At 46.0% G+C, this 23171-nt stretch overlaps 1 protein-coding gene and 3 pseudogenes across 1 annotated transcript; 1 reads left to right on the top strand and 3 right to left on the bottom strand.

Moving 5' to 3' along the window:
• Window positions 1–25: 25 nt before the first annotated feature.
• On the bottom strand, window positions 26–2270 carry LOC136535546 (probable E3 ubiquitin-protein ligase RHY1A). The gene is made up of 2 exons (XM_066527832.1): window positions 1897–2270; window positions 26–910 (listed from the first exon to the last, which is right to left on the bottom strand). The coding sequence occupies exons 1-2, from the start codon at window positions 2128–2130 to the stop codon at window positions 326–328; spliced, it is 819 nt and encodes a 272-aa protein (XP_066383929.1). The 5' UTR covers window positions 2131–2270; the 3' UTR covers window positions 26–325.
• Window positions 2271–2635: 365 nt separating this feature from the next.
• Window positions 2636–5930, top strand: LOC136535544 (BTB/POZ domain-containing protein SR1IP1-like; annotated as a pseudogene).
• A 142-nt stretch (window positions 5931–6072) lies between these two features.
• Window positions 6073–10304, bottom strand: LOC136535547 (CASP-like protein 5A2; annotated as a pseudogene).
• A 262-nt stretch (window positions 10305–10566) lies between these two features.
• On the bottom strand, window positions 10567–12302 carry LOC136540426 (protein FAR1-RELATED SEQUENCE 5-like; annotated as a pseudogene).
• Window positions 12303–23171: the final 10869 nt, after the last annotated feature.

Consider the following 23171-nt stretch of genomic DNA (forward strand, 5'->3'; position numbering starts at 1 on the left):
GCCCTCCATAGCAAGATGCATGCAATTCCAACTGAAATTCAGACATCAGAACATTATCATGAGTAGAACAGGACTATTTGTTTGGTCCCTCGCTACATACACACAAAAGGGTGTTTTCTAAGCTATACTGCTATCAGCCACCACTCGCACACAACACCATAAAACCTCTTTGGGCGACACAACACATAACACAAAATATTCAGGATATTAGAAATGACATGTTGCCATAGTTGCACCGAATTAACTGGGATGCCCAAAACAACGAATTTTATAACAGTTCAACTCCACGGTGGTTATAGTCTTATTTCCAACTAAGGGTTTGCCATCAGGATCGTGACCGTATATTTGTTCGGCAGTATGGGCAGTCTGCACATTTCCGCACCCATGGCTCCAAGCATGTTGAGTGGAACCTGTGGCCACAGCGCAACCTTATCAGCTCATCTCCATTGTAAAATCCATCAAGGCAAATAGAACATTCTGGTGATGCCTCTCTCTTATCATCTTTGCTAGCCTCAAAAATCTCAATCTGCAGACGCAGGAAAGCCGCCTTGCTAAGTCCAGCTGACCGGTTGGAGTTAGTGGATCTGATGGTTGGTCTTTCTTCATCTGATTCACTGCTTGGGTGGAACGATGATGAGTGGGGCCGATTTGCTTCGTGACGGGTTTCCCTATTTGTGAAGTCGATGATTCTAGACACATCGCTAGCAGAAAACTCATCTAATGAGATGGATGGCCTGGAGGCAGATGAACCAAGAGAAATGCCTCTGAGTCTCTCCAGGACACGTGCTTGTGCTTGCAGTACAGCACCAGGAAGCCGCTCATTTGTCCTGAACATCAGCCTATCAAGTCTGTTCCTCCGAGCTGCAGAATCCCCAATGTTGTTATTGTCTATGTACGATAAGATCTGATCCTGCAGACAGCAAAGCAGAGAAATATTATCATTTGATGACCCATCACAAACAATCAGGATGAAAATGGTAGCCCATGGCATGATTCCTGAAATGAAGCTGGCTTGGTAGATAGCAAAAGGGCAAATAGGTGCATCGGCTTGGTCATGATTTTAAGTTACAACTACATATAGCCAACACCCCAGATTACATGGCTGATGAATCAATTATTTCAAGTGGAATTCATCAAAGGATATAAGAGCAAAGCTACTGTGCTCGATGATATGCACACAATTACACGGCATAGCAGAAAAAAAAAAGTTCTGAAGTGTTGATTCCAGCTAGTCCATGACTAGGCTAGGCAATTGTTACATTTCTCATTTGTATGAAAAAAAAAGGTTGTAACAAAAGATGCCTATTTCATAGATCAAGCCTTGCAAAAATAAAATTGCTGAGGTAATTAAGAAAACTGCAAATAACTATATCTCATAAAAATATAACCACAGCTAGAAATAAACCTGCGCCATCTAGGAAACCTTTGACTGATGGTAGGGCTACAATCGCACAAATGCGGTCAAGACTACAAGCCCAACCACTGCTACTACAATGAACAAGGCTCATTTCAACTCTTTGTGCAACATGGCAATGCCAGTGGGATAATGAAGCTTGGTTCAGAATCTCAGATAGGATTACAATCCGATATATTTCACCAATTAGTACATTGAAGTTTAACCCCGGTATGATAAAAAAAAAAGTGCAACCCCAGTAACAAGTGCAATTGCGTAAATCCCTATTGGTATCCATTTCCCGAGCTATGTAATCATGATAATAAAATCGGCATTTCAAAGTCATCATTGAATTTCGCGCGGGCCAAAACCTAACAGTGACCACGAATTGTATAAGCCAACGCCGGAGATACTCCGATCCAGCCACAACACTGATAAGACAATAATCAAGCGGGAGGAAGATTGGGGCGTGGAGGAAGATTGGGGGGGCGAGGGATTCTCACGGTGTACGACCCGCGGCGACGCGGTGGCGGGGCCCCGGTGTGCAGGTGCTGGCGCACGTCCCTGGCGGCGTCGAGCTGGCGTCGCGGGTGGCACCCGCGGCGCCGGCGCCGGCCGCCGAGTCCGTGCTGGTCCCGGAGCGCGTCGACGTGCGGATCCGGGTCCGGGTCTGGGTCGGAGAGGCGGCCCCCACGGGCGGCGCGGCGCGCGGTGAAGAGCTCGGAGGCGCTCGTCATGGCGGTACCGGATGAGGCGCGCGTGGCGGTGCCCTGCGCTGCGCCAGCGCGAGACAGAGATTTGGGTGTGGATTGGGTTAAGTTTCCGTGCCCTTTTTTTTTAATGCAGCGGCCCCCTGCCCGCTGCCCCCATCTGCTCCCTTGCTTGTTTTGGGGCGAGAGGGGGAGGAGGAGGGACACGAGTGGAGGAAGCTGCGAGGAGGCACCGTGATGTGGCGTGGCGTGGCGTCTGGCGTGCGACGGACGACGGAAGCCAAGACCGGTGGACTAGACGGCGATGGCGACGGGTGCCCGCGCTGGATTGGAAATTTCAGTGGTCGCACGCGTATTTGATTGGGAGTTTCGTCGTCAACCAGTCATGGCCGGCCGTTCATGCTTCAGGGGGACGGCAACCGGCAAGACAGGCATGATCTGGGCTGATCTGTTTCTCTGGGCCTTCGGCCCGTACTGAATGGGCCGTGACCCGACATCATCCCTGCGCTCTCCAAAGTCCAAACCGAGGTTGCCTTGCCAGCTGACCGTGCCAGGCATGCATACAGCAGTACGAAGCGAAGTGACGCACGGCTCGCTGGCCCCATGCAGCGCAAGACAAGTCGCCGGAAAGCGACGGCAGAAGGCGAGGGAGGTTTCAGCGACGCGCCAAAGGAACAATCGCCCGGACTGGTCGGGTCGGGCTCCTCTATTCGGCTTCTTTTTATCCATTATCCACGGCTGCTGCGCGACGGTGCCATTGTGTGACTTCCGGCCGCCGAGGCCAGTGTGGAAGGCAGCCGCGGCGTGAGCGCGATCCAGAAGCCGGCGCACCTGCGTCACTCGCTCTTCCGCACTGCCGCTATCTCCTCTGACGTCAACGTCGCCCGGGATGACACAGAGGGAAGGGGTGGAGCGGGAGAGGTGAACAGCAGCACGGTGACTTTTTGGGAGGGCCAGGCCGCCAGATGGAGGAGAGCCGGCTCGACACGCCGGCGATGAGGAGAATCAGTGACTGGTATACGTTCCTTCTCCTCCTCCCCTGCTGCTTCTCCTTGCTTTACTTTCCATTGGCATGTTGTTGTTGCTGTTTCGCATTTGATTCGACGAGTTCGTGTTCGATTGTTGGTATCAACACTCCGTAACCATCGCTGACAGCTTGTTCAGATCGATTTTGGACCGAAAACAAACAGCAATTGCCATCAAGCTAGCAACACGTGACTGTGCTTTCAGATCTCACATCGTACTCACTGAATCGTTCGCTTTAATGCGTAGCCAAACCCTGCAAATGGAGTTTATCAAAAGGAAAGTTTTGCCGAGTTTGAGGCTCTTGTTTGGCTTGATTGTTGCAGGATAATGTCACAAGAATTCCCAAGCGATATTACCATCCAGATTGGGGAAGCGACCTTCAACTTACACAAGGTAAATAATACTCCTACTAGTACATATGAATCACAGCGCTTCCATATCATAGTTTTCCATGCGTGTTCTTGGGATCATCGACCGTATAGAAAGCTTGGGTTCTGACTAGCGGGCGGTGCGAACGCTGCTGCAGCTCCCGTTGGCATCGAGATGCGGCTACATAAGGAAGCAGGTGTCGGGGATCAATGGCTCCAGGGTCACCCACATCGACCTTACAGGCATGCCGGGCGGCGCCGCGGCGTTCGAGCTCGTCACCAAGTTCTGCTACGGCGAGAACTTAGAGATCACGGAGGACAACGTGGCCATGCTGCGGTGCGCCGCCGAGCACCTGGAGATGACCGACGACAGCATGGGCGGGAACCTGGCCGCCAGGACGGAGGCCTACCTGGAGGCCGTGGCGCTGACGAGCCTCGCGGGCGCGGTCACCGTGCTCCGGAGGTCGGAGGACCTCCTCCCGGTGTCCGAGGAGGTGGACCTCGTCGGCAGGTGCGTCGACGCCATCGTGTACATCACCTGCAACGACAGCCAGTTCAACATGTCCATGGGCAACACCACGAACGGCAACGGCATGGCCATGTCGTCGTCCAAGGCCGTCGATGACTGGTTGGCTGACGAGCTGACGTCGCTGCGGATTGACACGTTCCAGAGAGTCCTCATTGCCATGAAGGCCAGGGGGTTCAAGGGCATTGCTCTGGGCACGCTCATCATGCTCTATGCTCAGAAGTCGCTGCGAAGACTGGTGAGCTCAACTGTGCAATGTATCAATCTACAAGTGCAGGAAGATCTGATTTGGTACATGATCACCACAGTATGTGTGCATAGTTCTTACCTGCACCTGACAAATTGCTGAGCTTGTGTTGCAGGACACACACGGAAGGGAGAAGGAAAAGATGGACCTCGAAGCAGGAACACGAGAAGCGTGTGGTGCTTGAAACCATCGTGAGTCTGCTGCCGAAGGAGAAGAACTCCCTGTCCGTGAGCTTCCTCTCGATGCTGCTTCGGGCAGCGCTGTGGCTGGACACGACCCTGGCGTGCCGGCTCGACCTCGAGAAGCGGATGGCCGCGCAGCTCGGGCAGGCCGTGCTGGACGACCTCCTGCTCCCGTCCTCCTCGCCCGAGGCCGGCACCACGTTCGACGTCGACGCGGTCCAGAGGATCCTGGTCGGGTACCTGGAGCACGAGACCGAGGCGGCCCGGCTGGACTACAACACCGACGACGACTTCATCTCGACGGCGTCGCCGCCCAACGACGTCGGAATGGTCGGTAGGCTCATGGAGTCGTACCTGGCCGAGATTGCCTCGGACGTGGACCTGCCCATTGACAAATTCACCGGCCTTGCCGAGATGATCCCGGAACGCGCCAGGTTCAACGAGGATGGCATGTACCGTGCCATCGACATCTACTTGAAGGTGAGAAATTAAACACGGAGATCTTCATTATTTTTTACTGACATATTGGTTATGGGTTTTTCCTCAACTAAATGATCGTTCACTGTGGACTATGGATTCCTGCATGCAGGCGCATCCGCATCTGAGCGAGGCCGAGCGGAAGAAGGTGTGCCGGGTGATGGACTGCCAGAAGCTGTCGCGCGAGGCGTGCGCGCACGCGGCGCAGAACGACCGGCTGCCAGTGCAGACGGTGGTGCAGGTCCTCGACCACGAGCAGCGGCGCCTGCGCGAGGCCCCTAAGCACGCGCCGCCACCGAGCGGCGTGTCGTCGTTCTACGGCGGCGAGTCCCTGGCCCCGTCGCCGCCATACAGGCCGGCGCCGACGCCGAGCCTCCTGGGCCGGCACGCCCGGAGCGTACCGGACGAGGTGTCGCGGCTGCAGCGGGAGAACGAGGAGCTCAAGATGGAGCTGCTGCGGCTGAAGATGCACCTGAGGGACCCGCCCGCGGCGCTCCCGCAGCCCAGTGGCGCTCCACCGTCGCGGCGCCGCCCGCCGCCGAAGAAGGCCGCGGGCGGCAGCGGGGGGTTCATGAACAACGTGTCCAAGAAGCTCGGGCGGCTGAACCCATTCCTGCGGCTTGATGCCGTGGACACGGAGCCGCCCAAGGATCGGAGACGGAGGCGCTCCATCGAATGGTGATTGGTGAAGTTGCCCATGCTCATGTGGCAGGCTTCTTTCGTCTTGAATCTTCTTGACGTCTATTTCACTTGATGAACATAAAAATGACTCGCGGTCGCGGATTGAATGGCTTGAGTTGTGAGTAAATATAGGTAGCAATCTCACTTGGACATAAATAAGCGTTATGCTATGCTAGTGAGCATGGCTGTAGTGGGTTGTAAATCTGCATTGTACCTAAATCCTAGTACAAGCAAGGGAACTTTTTGTGTAAATTTTGGACTTAACTTCAGTGCAAAACAAAGCTGGTAGCTCTGTAAGTACGATGTCACTGTGGTAAAACTGCACAAGGCTTCACACTGAGTCTCTAACAGGAGCTGTGGAGAGCGAGTATGTGCTGTGTCTGTGTGATGAGCGATCACGAGATGAAACAATCGAGAATTTAGATATTTCTTCACAATGATCAGGCCAACTGCAACAGAATATGAAAGTGAGTCCTGCCAATGAAGAATGAACAGATACGCATTCTTCAGCATCACCATTACCCCTCCTCTTCACTTGCAATATACATGGTTCAGGAGTCAGGACACGTTAAAACTCTAACAGTTCCAAGCATTTTACAGGGCACGTAAACAGTAGTACCGCATATAACTGCAAGGTTTCAGAGCAATGCATCTGCAAAACAGGCCGTTCCCTATTTCCCTTTTACAGGTTATAAACTAGAAATGCTGGGTCATAGTCTCATACTGTCATTGACTTACTTACCTTCCAATTCTAATACTATTAGCTGTGCCACTATATCCAGTTGTCGCTAAAACCGCAATTGGATGCTCACACTGCTCCAAGATCAGGCTATATCCTCCTGTTTCTTTTCAGCTAGCTGCGACTAGATGCAATCGAATAAAGGTTCAGGAGAAGGGATGGTAAGAGAGAAAAACAGCACATGAACTCCATTGCTACCTGCAGTCTGAAAATTAGCACAATGGTTCTCGTAGCACATGTTCAGATCTGTGTCGATCAGGACGGTGACTCCTGCCGCCATGCATGCTCCGGAGAAGGACGCTGCCCATGTGATCTGCCGTCAAACAAGAATACACTGAATCAGAAGATAAATGCGATCCTAGCTCCCCTAAGCAAATCTATGATTCATGAGAGGCAATTTCATTCGACTTTATGATCTGACAACTTATTTGGGTTTCTTTGCGCTACATAATCAATATTCCACACCAGAAAATCACTATATTGTCAAAAGTGTGTCAGATTAATCCCAGTTATATGGTACTTTTTGTATGTTGTGTTAGTTCACGACAGAGGAAAGTTGAGAAATTGTTCAGCAGAACTTATCTCTAAATGTTACAAATATTATGGAAGATTGACTTAATGATTTTTATAAGCATCATGAAGAACAAGTACAATGTTTTACGTACCCCATCTCCAATGGCAAAAAGAGCAACAGCCCGACGATTTCGTAAACAACGCTTAACAAGCAGTGCATATATGTCCACAATGGCTACCGTAAGGCTCCACACACATTGCAAGATGGTTGTTGCAATGAGGTAGCTGGCAAAAGGAGCAAATCATCAGTTTGTTATACACAAAACTAAACCAAATTAATGAGGTTGGAAAGGCTTGAAGTCGAGGATGCCAGAATGCAGCATACCGAAGACATGAATTTGCTGCGACAACCACAAAAAAAGGATAACACAGTAAAATTGTCATTTTGACCCAAGAGATCAACACTGTCCCTGTTTTCTGAGTTAGCAAAAGTTTCAACCACATCTATTACAATCACAATCACATTAAAATAAAATAAAAAATAAATTAATACATAACAAAATTGCATCATGCAAAAAAATCAATTTCTAGTTGTTTACAGCCCATAATCAGCAAATAGGTAGTCATTAGTGAACAGGAGATACCTACATGCCCAAGAAGAAATATTAGCTAAACTAAGATAGGATGGTATTCGTTTCCGGACAAACAAAAAATTGCCTTCCTCTTAGGATTCAGGAGCCACGCCTGTACTTACTTGTACTAACTATAAATGTTCCATATTGGAGCAGTGATTAGAAAGATAACTTTTTATGATAATTCTTCAGAAATTAAGTACATAATCCACCCGAAACGTTGGGCATCCATTGAGCATAGTTTTATAATGAAATACCACATTTGTACCAGGAAACATTTTGTGAGGTAATGGAGTGCCATGATAATCCATGCTTATCATATGAAAAACGGCTATTTATCCTGGCAAAAAAGAAAGAAGGGGCTGCGGGTTTATGGTGTGTTTAGTTTGCACCAACCAAGCCAAATGTTGGCCACCAAATTGGTGGCCTTGTATTTTGCCAACTTTGGCCAACAAAATGAAGTAAGGTGGCCAAAGGAGTAGGCTGCCAGGCCAAATTTTAGCATCCAACCAAATGGTGGCTAAGATTAGTAAGAGTAGCATAAATTTGGTTGTCTAGCTTGGGACTTATACAAACATAGTGGTGCTGCTCGCTAAAAAGAACAGATATGATTGGATCCCTGTGATACCATGGTAATAATGCGATGGCTTAACATTTACCCAAAAATGTACAGTGGAGAATGTTTCATACCATGTTTTTAAGATAACAAATGTGTAATGTCAAGGCTACTTATTAATACAGCCCCTTTTTTCTGTCCAGCCCCAGCTCATCCTAATTCAACTCAGCAGTTAAGTCAATTTGTAACAGTGTCAATCTAGACCCAAAACAGGCTTGTCACATCTCAAGCCTAAGCAGGTACCAGATTAGAAAAATGTTTGAGACTTGAGAGAATGGATGGGTGTTACTTAGTGAACAGGGTTCCTAGGATCGGGATCCTACATAGCATCGTTTTTTGCTTGACACTATCGGATTGGATCATAGTATTGGGATCCTATCAAATTTTACAAATTATATATTTTAATAAGATTTGTAATATGTTGTAAAGATTTCATTCTATAATAATGATTTTGATTAATTTAATAGACTTATTGTATATTTAATTGAAACTCTTGACATTATTTTCAATGGTCCTTAACTTTAAATAGTATTTTGTCATAACTAGTCAAGTGATTTATGTCAATTATTACATAGGATCGTAGTATTGGGATACTATGAAATTTTATGTTAGATACCTTCATGTAGGATCGAGATACTATAAAATTTACGTGGTAGAATATGTATTGTTTTCACTTGATAGGATCATACTATCAAAAGATCCTAGGGTATAGATCTGGATACTGACAAAATCACAAAATTGTTAGTGAATTAAACCCTTTCCATATGTTTAGGAAAAAATACACAGCATGATATTTTTGCACTAAAATAGTATTGAACAGAGCTATAGATCCGCTTCTCCACATTCCTTATGTACCAATATAAATTCAACTCCAGAAGTTTATTCACCAAAACAATATCCATTTTAGCTCTGGAGGCTGGAGCCCAGTGGGCAGCGGCTACAGAAAATTTCGACAGTTGAAATGGATGTTGCTAGCGTGCAACTTTTTCCAGAGGACACTCCAAGTAAACTGTCTTTAGTCCACATAAGGCATGCCTTTTTTACTCTTATTTTCTTGGATATGTGCCTGCTTAAGCACGGTTTCTCGAGAAAAAAAAAACAGAGGGTCATATAGGGATGTTTGGATCAATGCCTGCCAGACAAGGATCTTGATCCCAGCCGCCCAAAATCAGACGCCTCACATCCTTGCCCGGGCGGAGGGAATCCAGACATGCCATCAGGCAGGCGTTGCATAGCTCAAAACATTATCATGCGAGGAGTAGCAACCACAGGACCCAAGCAAAGATGACACGAAATTAGGTGCAACAAAAGGATTTGCAAGCGTTGGTACTAGCATTCAGAGACTTGACCCAAATTCACTGAGACAAACCAGACTCTAGTGAAAATACTTGCCGATGTGAAAGAAACCCGGAGAAAGATGCGTTTTGGTAGCTCAGGGGATTGACACAGTTAGAACTGCCCACGCGTCGTGCAAGAAAAGGAGTTCGGTTTCACACCCCATTGCCGAATCAAGCAAAAATCCAAGACATGAAGTCTTGGGAGCTTTAACAGCAAGTTCCCCGCTCACTGCTCAACCTACCCAACCAGCTGAAACTTGAAGTGTGAATACCCCCGCTAAGCTTAGCTAGCTAAGCTGAGCTGAGCATCACAGATCGAACCATTCTACTGCTTGTCTACACCACCAAACCACAATGCAATTCCGAAATCCTAGGCAGGCGACTGGAGAAGGAAGCTAAGTCGAACGGAAGAGAGACGGGGAATGAAGATGAGAGCTGGCGTACCTGAAGGCGGAGACGCTGGCGAAGTCGACGGTGGAGGACATGGCGGCGAGCGAGATGGCTGCGAAGAGGAGTTGCAGGACGCGGAGGCCGAGGCCGCCGGGCGTCCCCGGCATCCCGGGCAGGTCCTTCATCAGCACGCCCGGCGCCGGCTGCACCGGATCCGCGGGCGCCGCCACCTCCAGCGGGTGCACCACCGGCCTGCTCGCGAACATCTCGGCCCGCACTGCTAGCTGAACACGGCACGCACAGGCGAATGCTTGCGGCGGTGGCCTCGCCTCGGCGCGTCCGAGCTCTGGGTTGGTATCGGCCAGCCGCGGGGTGGCTCGACACGAGGAGGGAGGATAAGCGAAGCAGTGAGGCGCGGCACCGGCAGCAGCTAGCGGCGAAGCGCGTGCGGCTACCTAGCCAGTGCGTGAGCGTGTGGGGTTTTCTCCTTTTAGTTTGCAAATTTTTTAACGAAACGGTACCGTAGCATTTTCGTTGTTATTTAGTAATTAGTGTCCAATCATAGTCTAATTAAACTTAAAAGATTCATCTCGTGAATTTCGTCTAAACTATGTAATTAGTTTTATTTTTTATTTATATTTAATGCTTTATGCATGCATCAAAGATTTAATGTAACGAAAAATCTTGAAAATTTTTGTAAAATGAGGTGAAACTAAACGGTACCTGGGCCGGCTCGCGCTGCTCTGCTGTGTGGCCTGTGCCGGTGTGCCTGGCGGACCCAGATACAGTAACTTTGCTCAGCAAAGTTACAACGTAACTTTACTTCAGTCTCCATCCTGCAACCAATGACTCCCAGCAAAGGCTTCTGAGCCTGATTGGCTATGGTGTAGGTAGTGCTGTAGCTGCTGCAGCCTAAGCAAAACTAAAAATCACAGCCGAGCAAAATTTTTCAGCAAACAAAATCATAGCCAAAATAATATATAAATTCCAGAAAAATTTTCCACCACCAGTTCACTCTCAAGAGTGCAGAAATAAATAATTCAAGTGACATCCATACTATAATCATTAGTAGAACTTAGCATTTTCCACTTTGGAAGTTCTAGGTTCAAAGCACAAATACATGCCTACTTAGCTAGGCCACAAAAGACAGTTAGGCCATTTCACTTATACAATTAGGCCACAAAAGACTACAGTTAGGTCATTTCACCTATACAATTAGGCCACAAAAGACTATAGTCAGCCCTATCCAAAAGACTATCTAACTAACATGTTCATACTAGAACAGACCATGATCATTAAGAATACCACCATCATAAGTTGGAGCTGCTATCAGCTGGGTAAAACTTCCCAAACTATCAATAACATTGCATTCTTGAAGCTCCACAATTGCTCCTTTGTTGCGATCACCATTTTGCACTTCTACTTGGGGTTGCATTCCGTCACTTTTTTTTTTGTTTCTGGCAATGACAATTTAATTAAGTTAAGAAATAAATTACAGTAGCATATATGGGCTGCACACTATAAAGTTTCTAACATACCTTTGCTCCTTTCCCATTGCTGCATCTTGATCCGTAGATAGTTCTAGATTGCTTTCCATTATGTGCAGCTAAGAAAGTTTGAAAAAGCCATATAAATGAGTCCTCTGTTTCATCAAATAGAAGTGCAGCATCAAAAACAGTGGTTTCTTTAAACTGATTTAGCCCGAGAAAAACATCAAAAGGCCTATACTCTTTGTTGGTGCCAAAAGTAGTGTCAAATATAACCACATCACCAAAGTGTGCATAGTCAAGAATCATCTTTGCATCAGCCCAAAATATGTTGGTTATATGCTCCTCACAATCTAACTGCAAAGCATATTGAAATGATGGATTTTGAGCAATTTTGTCATGAAAATACTTCAACATACTTCCAGCTTGTCCATAAGCCAAATCCCTCTGCCGTTTGCTTCGCAGGTAATTTTTGTGATCACGACAAGTGTAGTTAAGGTTAAGTGGTCCACCAACTTGACGACTAGCCAACTCATGTGCAGCTTTTAGTCTAATTCCAGAATCATCCGCAGTCTCTATTTCAAAAGCTTGCAATTCTGAAATTTTTCTCTGCGATGCCATCAAGTGTCGAGTTTCTGGCAAGTGAAGAAGGTGATTGTGTTCAAGCATAACCTCAGTGACTTCATAATTTCCTGCACCTCGATCCAACATAAGGCTCATTCGAGCTTTGCAATCAGTTCTTGTTTCAGCTCTAAAGCACTTTCTCACATGATTTGTTTGCCCTTTCCTTGGGAGGCCCTCGTTGGAACAAACAAATCTGCATGAGGTCACCTTACCATCAAAGGTGCTTACATTTGTGCATCTTTTCCTCACATCAAAGCCTGTGTGACCCCCATATGCCATCCAAAATTGCCAAGCCTCATCTGCACTTTTAAACCTTAAACCAACTTCAGGAGCCCCCTTATTTAATTCTGCCATGGCCTTGGACAGCACTCACAATTGCACAAATTTGTTCTCCAACCCACACATCAACTGGTTCTGTAACCCAAATAATTGACAAATCAGAATATATAAAATTCTTGTAGAAACTTCAAATAATATAATATAATAGACACAACAGTACATATGAAACAAGCTAGAGCACCTAATAATCCTTTACATGAAATTCAACAAAATAATCATTTGTGGTTCATGGATTCTCAAATTCAATGACATTCAAACACATGGCTACATTTCATTTTGCATTTTGGTAGATATACGAGATAGATTAATAAGCATTCATGGATGCTAGGGCACTAAAACAAAAGGAAATCTACTGTAATCGCGGACATCTCCATTGCAGGGGGTATGAACCTCGTACCTGGATATAGCACGGAGCGAGAGAACTCCCACAGTTGGGGCGGGTCTCCTCCCGGCCGACGCAGCCTCCACCTCCCCGGAGAGGCGCGGAGGACGGCGCGGCCGGGCACCAGACGACGGGCGGCGGCGCAGCGCGGCCAGGCAACTGAAGAACTGTGCGGCGGCGAGGAGGAGAGCGCAACACAGCAGCAGCGAGGAAGGGCGCGCGCGGCAGCGAGGATTTCACCGCGACAAAGAGCCGGTGGCGCGGAGCGCGTTGGCGGGAGTCGCGGCTCAATGCGGCGCCGTCCCGCCTCCGTGGTTTCCGTCCTCGTTTTGTTGGCATGGGCTGAAAAGGTAGTGCTAGATGGATTGGGAACCCCTGTAGCCGTCAGATGGCAGCTGGAGGGTGGAGATTGAGATAACGTTACGTCGTAAAGTTGCTTCGTCAAGTTACTGAATTCGGCTCCGTGCCTGGCCCCGGCTGTGCCTCTGTTGTGGTTGCTGGCTGGCTGGGCTGCGCGGTTTGTTTTAGACTCTGTCGACCACGACATAGAATACAAGATTACCTTTAGTTAGTGTTATAGTTAAAGAGTTTAATATCTATTTTTAGTCTTATTCGATAATTAGATTTAAAGAGAACCATTTCTGTAAATAGATCTACAGGAGAAAGAATACTTAAACTTAGGTTATATTTCTTCTGACATCTAAAATAAATCTTTTATATATATATTTAAAACTATAGACCTATTTAAAATTTTGGTTCCACGATAGATGACAGCCTTACTCCGCATCCGCGACGAAAAGAAACGGCAGGGGACGCGGCGTGATGCGCCGTGGGGCCGGCGGTGACTGTGCGCGCACGTGGCTTGAGAGCCAGCCGAAACAGTGCCTCGCCGGGCGAGGAACGAAGGACGACACGGCCACTCGATTGGCTGCCGAGCCCACGTCCGAGGAACGCAAACGTGAGGTCCTCCGCTGTAGCTAGCTAGGTTCCGGCAAGCGAGCGGCGAGTTCACGCACGCCGAGAATGGACGCCTTCGCCCCCACGCAACTTTATTACAGGCACGTAGGAGTAGTTCTGTAGTCAACAGGAAGGAAACTCTCACTGGCTAAAACCTGCCACCAGTACAGTGCCAGTGCCACTGCCACTGTCATGCGGAGAGTCGAGTTTGTTCGCTTCAACTTATCAGCCGACTTATCCGTTAAAATTTATATTATTTTTCTTTTACAACGAAACAATTTCAGTCAATTTATCGGTCGATTTTAGTAACGGCCGAACGTGCCCGTATCCAGCACGAGACTACCGGTCCGTGCCGCGCGAGCCGCGAGGGCCGGGGTCACGTGTCTGAGGTGTCCCGTTTCGCCGCCTTGGTGTGTGCCTGTGTGGGTATGGGCCAATCTGTTGTTTGGACGTTTGGTGCCTGTCACTCGACGCCGGAAACGCGATGGGTCCACGCGTATCAGCAACAAGGGCAATCCGGTCCCGGGACAGCGGCGGCTCGATCGGCGCTTTCTTCCGCGACGTGAACCAACCAACCAACCACCACCATGGCCTGCCTCTCGCCAACTTTTGGCCGCCGCGGCTGCGTTCGTGATGGGATCCGATGCCGCGTCCGGGGCTTCAATTAGGGCTAAATATCGAGCCTTGACTCGGCTCGGGTCCGGCTCGAGCTGGCATGGTAGGCTAACGAGCCAATTCGACTCAGCTCGTTAATATTACGAGCTAGAGGCGTAGCTCAACTCAGCTCGTTAGCGAGCTTGAGTTGGCTCGTTTAGCTCGCGAGTTACTTAAAAAAAATGACACATATATTTCTAATGTTTATGCTACATTAATTTTAAAAGGAGATGTCCATTATTATGTAACAATATATGATTAATACACATCAGGTTCATCAAAAGTATCAACCGTACAACATAGTTGGTCCATCCATGATCCATGTAGTTCCAGCATATTTACTAGTTGCTTGCCACCATAGACTTAGGAAAGTCCATAAATTCAATATCAACATACCATCTTCTCCCTGAAAAATAATCCATAAATCAATATTTAAGTACCACGACAATTATAAAATCAAAATCCATATAAAACAGCTGAAAATAAGGATTACATACCAGTAGAATAGGTTGACATTTCTAGGTCAGCATCATCATCTTTTGAATTCATGCCGCCTGTTCGGCTGGAGCGGCTGGCTGGCTGGCGCTGGCCAGCCCTCTCACATGCGCACTGTTTACCTAAACAGTGTTTCTAGCCAGAAAAAATATTTTTCTCTCACATAAACCAGCCAGCAGTACTTCTTTACGAACCAGCAACGAATAAGCCAACAGTTCCGAACAGGCTGATGGTCGTGGACTGATAGGCTTCAGCTTATTTCAGCTCGTAAGCAGCTCACGAGCTGGCTTGTTAAAACAGCGAGCTAGACTTCCAGCTCAGTCCATAAAAAAGTTAAATCGAGCCGAACTGAGCCGGTCATACGTCGAAAGAGTTGGTGAGCCATGAGTATTATTTACAGCCCTGGCTCCAATTACAGTGTGGTAAGGATACGTACTTAGTGGCTCTGTGGCTGAAGAATGTGGGCTTCACTGAACAGGGTTAGGCAGTTTTTGGTTGTTGTGCTCGCGCGCGCAAGTAAATGAGAAGGAGTGACAAAAAAAAAAAAAGTAAATGAGAAGGATCCACTGCACTTCTTCCCTTCAGGTGATCTTTTTCTACCTCGGCACATGGCGGCATGGACGTCCTTGAACCGATGAACGTTCTGTCGCGATCACACGGTACAGAAGCCGGACATATTCAGTCTATTCACTGGTCGGTTTTTATGCTGATAAGTTCGACTGATATTGATTTATTATAAGAGAAAAATATTATATTATAGCTGATAAGTCCTCACCGAAACTAACACGCGAACATGCCGATTGTCACCACAAGACATACAGCAATAATAATGTAATCAGGCGCCTTTCATCTGGGTGAGCTAACACTAACCAACGTGGTGGGCCGAGCCAGTAGAGATTTTAGTGCAGAGTGAGACCCCCGTACGACAGTTCACACGTCCAAAACCACTTGTTACAAATTTACAATACACCCACAGAATTTGCAAACCAAACCAGCTTCCATCAGGCGTCCATGAAGAAGCGCCTCCAACCTCTCCCATCTGCCCAGAGCAAGCCTTTTCAGTTTTCACCATGCAGAACTGCAGGCCTGCAGCCTCCCAGATGTTGTGGACTCTTCCATCCGTGGCGACGTACCCCACACAACCGGAAACACCACCATCTGCGCTCGCCAAGCTTCTTAGACACTACATGCATCTTCTCTGTTTAAACGGCTCGTTCGTTATCGACAAGGCACAGATTAAAAGTTTAAAACTGTCCAATTTTGTACCATTCCGTTCCGGGTGGCTATCGTTTCCATTTTCGACCAGCGAGTCCGTTCTTTGAAAAACAAGATTGTTTCCAAATTTTTCATAAGCCCCAAAGAGCAACCGAAGTAAAGCAATTATGGACTATGAACTTATTGCTCAACCGAAGTTTGCCAATAGATTCGCAGCTAGCTCCTATTTGCACTCCTGGCGTATGAGATAACACAGACTGCAACAGCCTAGGGCCCAGTTTAGTTCCCCAAAAATTTTGCAAAATTTTTCACATTCTCCGTCACATCGAATCTTTAGACGCATGCATGAAGTATTAAATATAAATAAAAAATAAAACTAATTACACAGTTTAGACGAAATCCACGAGATGAATCTTTTAAGCCTAATTAGACTATGATTGAACACTATTTACCAAATAACAACGAAAATGCTACCGTGCCCATTTTACCAAAAATTTGGAACTAAACTGACCCTAGCAACGACACGCTAAAAGAAGAGGTGTTGCCAAGATTCTGGTCCCAGCAAAATAAACAAATCCTATAGTCTACCTTTCTCTTTGTCTGTCTATGCCGTGCTCAGGTGTCGATGAAAGAATCTAAACAATGCCTAAAGCTGTATTAAAAAATTCTACACAAAATTTAAAGTCACTTGTCAGCAACTGTCAGAAGTCCCGACAGTTTGGCGTCAAAAGTTCCTGTAACAGAACCGTCCAATTTATACAAGATCAAGTACGGCTGTCTCCGCTAACACGTTGACACGCGCATACTTTCACTCATATAAACCCGGTAGTCCGCTGAGTGTCCCGAAAGACCTCGGTAAATCAACATCACAACCAAGATCGCGTGATTAAGCAAATACACATCACATACACAGAGTTGAAGCGGAAATAATATTACAAATGGGTTCACGATTAAAAGTACAAGTTTGGGTTTCAAAATCAATTAGTGAAAACAGCATAGCTTTCAAAAGATTACATTAATATATGTTCCAAATATATTGCTAGCATAAGTGACATAATCCGACAAAAGCATATAGATGAGAAGTAACTATAGAATCACCGAGCCACCGGCGGTTAGCCACCATCTTCACAGGCCGAGAACTTCACCTGCAACATGGTGGGATAAACCCTGAGTACGAGAAGGTACTCAGCTAGACTTACCCGTCAAAACCAGAAATAAAGAACACCAAGGGTCATGCAAGGCTTATGAGGTGGGCTAGTTGGACACAGTTGCATAAAGAAGCTTATGAATATAGTGACCAATTTAAACTTCGCATCAAGTTTATCATCATTTACCTGTCCACTAGATTTACGCCTGTACTAGAGCACTCACTTATTAGGAGCAATCAATATTAACCATAGCAGCTATAATAAGGCTGTCATCATCATATCATTATTCCTGAACCATTATGTTATTTAGCGTATCTACTTTGGAGATAAGCCCGTCAAGTTCTCACTAACCGGTGAGAGACGGCGACTCGAATCGAATTACAACTCAGCTGAGGGGGTATTCCTAACTCTCACCCTGACATACTTTGCAAGGGTAGCCGTGGGTCACCTTTGGGACAACTCAGGAACCAAATTCGCGGGTTCGATCAGCGCTAGCACTCTCAGGGATTACCCTTCTGCCAGGACGATCAGGACTTTTAAATCACCTACCCTTGGACTCACGCCTACGGCTCCCTTCCGAGGCGTACTTTATACTTATCGACTCCCGGCCTGAGGTGAGCTACTCGGCTTCATGGTCGGTCTCCGGACCCGGCCAACTAAGAGAGAGGCATGCGTTCAACATGAACAGGAAAGGCTCCAAGATTCGGTCCTTAAGCGACACAGACAGAGTCACTAACAACCGGCAAGCCTCCGCCTGGTCTTCATTTCAAATTAAGACATGTTCTTTTCCACGATAGCAAATATAGCCAACCGTGCCATATGTATATCCCTATATCTCGCAGATGACAGGAAATCACCTGACTTCTACCGCGTTTAAGGAGGGCTAAGCACTACACGAGCCTGAGCTACATAGGATTCAGGGTATCAATATCTGGACAAGGATTGGATAACCAATGCAGCAAGTGTTTGCATCCAACACCTAAACTTAATGCAACAATATATATATGTAACAATAATACTTTAACTGCATTTCGGAAATTAGAAGACTTAATATGCTCCGGGGCTTGCTTGGGATCCGACACAAGTCAGTTCAGTTAGCTTGCACCGTCATGGTGACATCTCCGGTCCTAGCACTTGCTTAGTCCTTACATCTTCGGGATATATCCACCAAACCAAATCTTCGAGTTTGGCTCCAACATCGCATCTTTCACATAGTGCATCTAGCGTACCTAGATGAGATGCAATATACAAGTGCATAAATATGAAGAATAGTACCATGAGACGTATCACAAAATAGCAAGCAAGACAAGCATAGTTTACACTAACACACTTAAGTACTTTGCGATGCTTAACTTAAACATCACACAATCTATGATGCTAAGATGGCAAAGAAGACGACAACACCAAGCATGACACAAGTTTCCCAAGATCTCAGGTGCTCTAACTCAGTCATCATTCAAGACATAAGTCACACTTAACAATATATAAGCAAACACTATAATTGGAATCTGCCAATTTCTGGACATACAAACAGCAGCTACAAGATTTAGCTATAACTGGAGTTACACAAATCCAAATTACTGGCAAGAAGACATTTTGGAAAGCTTATGAAATTATCTACATTTCATCTATAACCATCATAGTATGATTCCCTAGTTAAGTAGGTCGAAATTATACCTTTACAGAAACTGGTTCATACAAAACAGAGAGCAACAAATCCTGTATTCTAACTTTAAACAGTTGTAACTCAAACACTACTCAGCCAAATGATACCAAATTTTAACAACAGCTAGATACATAAATTATATACAACTTTTGTATAAACAAGTTTCACAACAAAGCACATTGTCATGAAGAACTTTGCTAAGTTTCCAGATCTGTCCATAAACCACATCGGCAAGAAAATAATTATTAACTTATGTTGCAATTTCATAATTGGGTAAAACCAACTTTACCAACATTTCACACATGACTAAAGAACACCAAAAAGCATGGTGCTCACCTCTAAATAAATTTTCTTAAAGCATTTCTTAATTTATTTAGACATCAAGGTGTATTTATGAACATATACAAAAAATGCACAATAAATTCTACAAAAATTACAGTAGCTCACATATCCTCTCAATAGTATACTATACAAATTTCATACCATTTGCATAAGTATAGCTGCCTCTACAAAAAAGACAATTTGCTATTGCAAGAAATCATGTGAGAGCGAGATAAACCAATAACTCACTCATACTTCATCCAATACTCATGAAATTTTTACCACACATCAACTATCATATGAGTAGCATGCCAAAAAAATTTCACTTCATTTGGAGCCCTAGATCTGCAGTTATGGAAAATAACAAATTCAACTAGCATTACAACCTTACAGTACAAATCTATTTTTACCGCAAAATATTGAAACTAAAACATGCCATATTATAGATCTAATGCATAGAGAATTTCACAAGGATTCCAAAAAGTCATCATTTGCTATTTTATGATTTTTCTATGAATTACTATGAATTTCTAAAGTTCAGCAAATTTCCTGCAAGAAGGTCCTTAATAACACTATTCATTTGAGTCACAGATTTCGCACTTAACCCCCTGCTGTTGATCAAATTGTTGCTCTTGGTCCCTGCTCACAGTTGAGAACAAAGGAGGCCGGGAGTTCGCCACTGACGGCTGGAGGAAGCTTGTCGGCGGCGGTGGAGTGGTGGTGGAGCATCAGCAGGGCCGCGCGCACCCAGGGGACAGCTCGGCTCGGCCCGAGGCGGCCCGAGTTGGCCCGGCCACATGAGCCCGCGGCTCGGCGGCGGAGCGGCATGGTAGGGGAGGGCACGATGGTGGCGAAGCGATGACCGTTGCCGGCTCCGGCTGTCCTGGCTCCCAGCGCACCACCTGACGACCGCAGATTGGCCTGGGGTGGCCTGTGGCTTGCTAGCCGCGTGAGCAGGCGACAGCGGCGGCAGTGGCTTCTGCGGCGAGGCCATGACGGCGAGGGGGCGCTCAGGAAAGGAGCTGGGGAGGAGGAGAGGGAGAGCAGCGCTAGCAGCAGTGGCGTCTTGCCAAGCTCGGCCATGGCGCTGGTAGGGAGCGAGGCAGAGAAGATAGGGAGAGAGTGGAGAGGGTAGGGCGAGTGCTCAGGTTTGGCTTCCCCAAAACGACACGCGAAGGCAGTGCTCGGGTTCGGCTTCCCCAAAACGACACGCGAAGGCAGGGGCGCAGACACACGGAGGGCACGCGGCAGCAGCTCACTACCATGGCGGGGCGAGGTGGCAAGCAGCTGGCGCACCGAGGGCCACACGGCGCGAGCGCTCTGTTGCACCAGTGATTCAAATTTCCAATACCACCTCAAACGTACAACTAAAACCCATACTTCGTGCCTCTGTAAATCCTAAACCGAGATGAGTTAGTAAAAACTCTATTAATAAAAGTTGTAGATCTACATACCAGCTCCAACTTTTATTAAAGATTTAAAGTCTAATTAGGCCTGGTTTGGGAGATACAAGGTTCCAAAGTGGGGTACACGAAAACTCAAACATGAATTTCAGTCATCCCAGACTTAGCCGATTTTTGAGGTTTCAAAACAGCACTGAGTTCAATCTTTGGGCCTCGATTTGACTTGCTTCAAAGCTGATCTAGCTCTTGATCATTAAACAAAGTTTGTTCTACGCCACTCAAACTTAAACTTTTGTTTAGGTTCCACTGCCATGCAAACCCTCTAAGCCACAGTTCAAACCAAATCATTGTAGCATCACGGTAAAGCTTAAATATGAGTTTTAGACCGATTGATGTATTTTCTTGACATTTTTCCAACATGAACCTTTCATGACTTTTGTTCATGAGTGTAAGTAGAGTTGTTTGATCAAGGTTGCAATGTTTGTTTGTCATCACATGTTCTCATTCACCTAATAAAGCAATTCCGGCGAGAACATAACTTGTCATTTCATGTGACTTCTTGATTTCAAACTTCACGAAACTTTTCCATGGATCAATATAGATGGATATTGATGTGAGACACATGAAAGAAGTACATCCAACATTACTCAAGCATACTTTTTGGAAAGGGCAGCATGTAAGCAATGGTGCATGGTCCAAGTTTAAGTGCTGGCTCATTTTCATATGTTTGATCTAACATCTCCATCACCACTTAACATGCCATGGTTGAGTTTAAACCAATTGCTTAACTGGTGATAAACACCTGGGGTGTTACAGCCCTCCCCCCTTAAAGGAATCGCGTCCCGAAATTCAGGACGAAAGACCTTTATGGAAGAGAGACATGTTGCCAATTTCCAATACCAGCGATAGCTTTAGGCTACATAGCCATTCAAGCATCAAAGGGACCAAATTGATTGAGACAACTTTCTATACTTGGTCTTTATAGTAATTTTTTGTCAAAAGGATTTCGTTCATTGGCTTTCGTAAAGCATTATTACATTGGGAGGAATCCAAGATAGCACTATCCTACGTACTTCATCCTTAATGTATGAAGAGTGATTCAAGCGTAGACTAAATACTTGTAACATCTACTTCCCTAGTGGATATAGCACTAGAACTTATGGACTTTGCACTAGATCGCAGTCGGTTGACGGATATTCCATGCAATGGTGTTATATTGGCTCCTAAGGTTAGAAAAGCAGTTCTCTACTAAAGTGGCTCGAGCACAACTTTTCGTAAAGGATGTGATCATAGATGGGGTAAACATCCTTTGAGGGTATGAGAAGCTAGTTAACCAATATCCAAACTGGTTGTAGCGATGCAATCACTCAGATGTCAAGTGAGGGGAAGCTACATAATGTTCCATGTGTGCAGTGCTCTTTCTCTTATAACAACACTGTATTACCTAAGTCCATTGAGTGAGCGATGAATGTGATAGCTGACTCCGTTGACTCAGCGTTTTCGACGACCATTATTTAAGGGAATTCTCGCATCCAAGCGACACAGTTATCTGAGTTGTATCTGAGGCAACCCCTTGGGTAAAACACATGGAAGGTACCAAAGGACAAGTCCGCCTTGGGAATCCTTGCTGAAGAAGGATGTTAGCAAGGCCTGGAGGTCAACGAAAGTTGCTAGTATACACCAACTAGAAAAATAGTACACTATTAAGTAGGTTGAGCACAATTTGATTTCTAGAACACCTTGACTGCTCACTCGTTGCTGATCTAAGAGGGCAAAAGTAAGGCTCATAGGGTAATCTTCTCAAGGGTATGGAGGGTTGTCTAATAGCAATACACCTACAAGTTGTAATTTCTTGGCATGAATTACAAACACAACCGTCTAATGCAAAGGATGCTCACAGTCATAGCGAAATTGCAGATTCTGTACCCTTTTGTTTTCTATTCATATCTCACAAACTACTACTCCAATATGTGAAAATTTTGGTGGGCATGTAGATCCATAGGTCTTCTAACTACTCACCAAAATTCAACTCAACCGGAACACCGTTTGACCATCCAAACAATTCATCTACCAAAACTGCTCTATTCTATAATTATAGCGCACCGTATTGACAAAACATCTCTCAAATCTGATGTTTCACTCAACCAATCCTCAAACAAACTTAAGGCATCGATGTGTCCTAAGTGAGGAATGAGGTCACCAAAGTTTGAGGCCAATTCAACTTCTTTTGAGTCACTAATCGCCGGCTTGATGATAACCGGTTTAGTGCCACAAAATCTGAATAGATAGCGTGTTCTTCCTTTTCTTTGCTTCACATGTTGAGGTGTGTGTTTTGCACTCTCTAACCTTTCTCATAGTAGCAGCAGCCTTTCCCTAGCTGAGGATGGAGGCTGGAGTTTTTTCTCACATGCTTCTCTGGTAACACTTCAACCATCGTTCTAGACAGTAACTTGACTATGCACAAGCATTGGACTTGTGGCTATGTTTTCGGGACACAAAACATACTCTTCATGGAGGGACTATCCTATAGAGATAAGGAACCATTTCTATATATCCTTTGGCACTTCATCCAATAGAGTTTGGACACATGTGTTAGGGGCACCTAGGGCACAAAGATGCTGACTGAAACTAGGGACGTGCTTT

This window comes from Miscanthus floridulus, chromosome 2 (assembly GCF_019320115.1).
Source record: "Miscanthus floridulus cultivar M001 chromosome 2, ASM1932011v1, whole genome shotgun sequence".
NCBI classification, from domain to species: Eukaryota; Viridiplantae; Streptophyta; class Magnoliopsida; order Poales; family Poaceae; genus Miscanthus; species Miscanthus floridulus.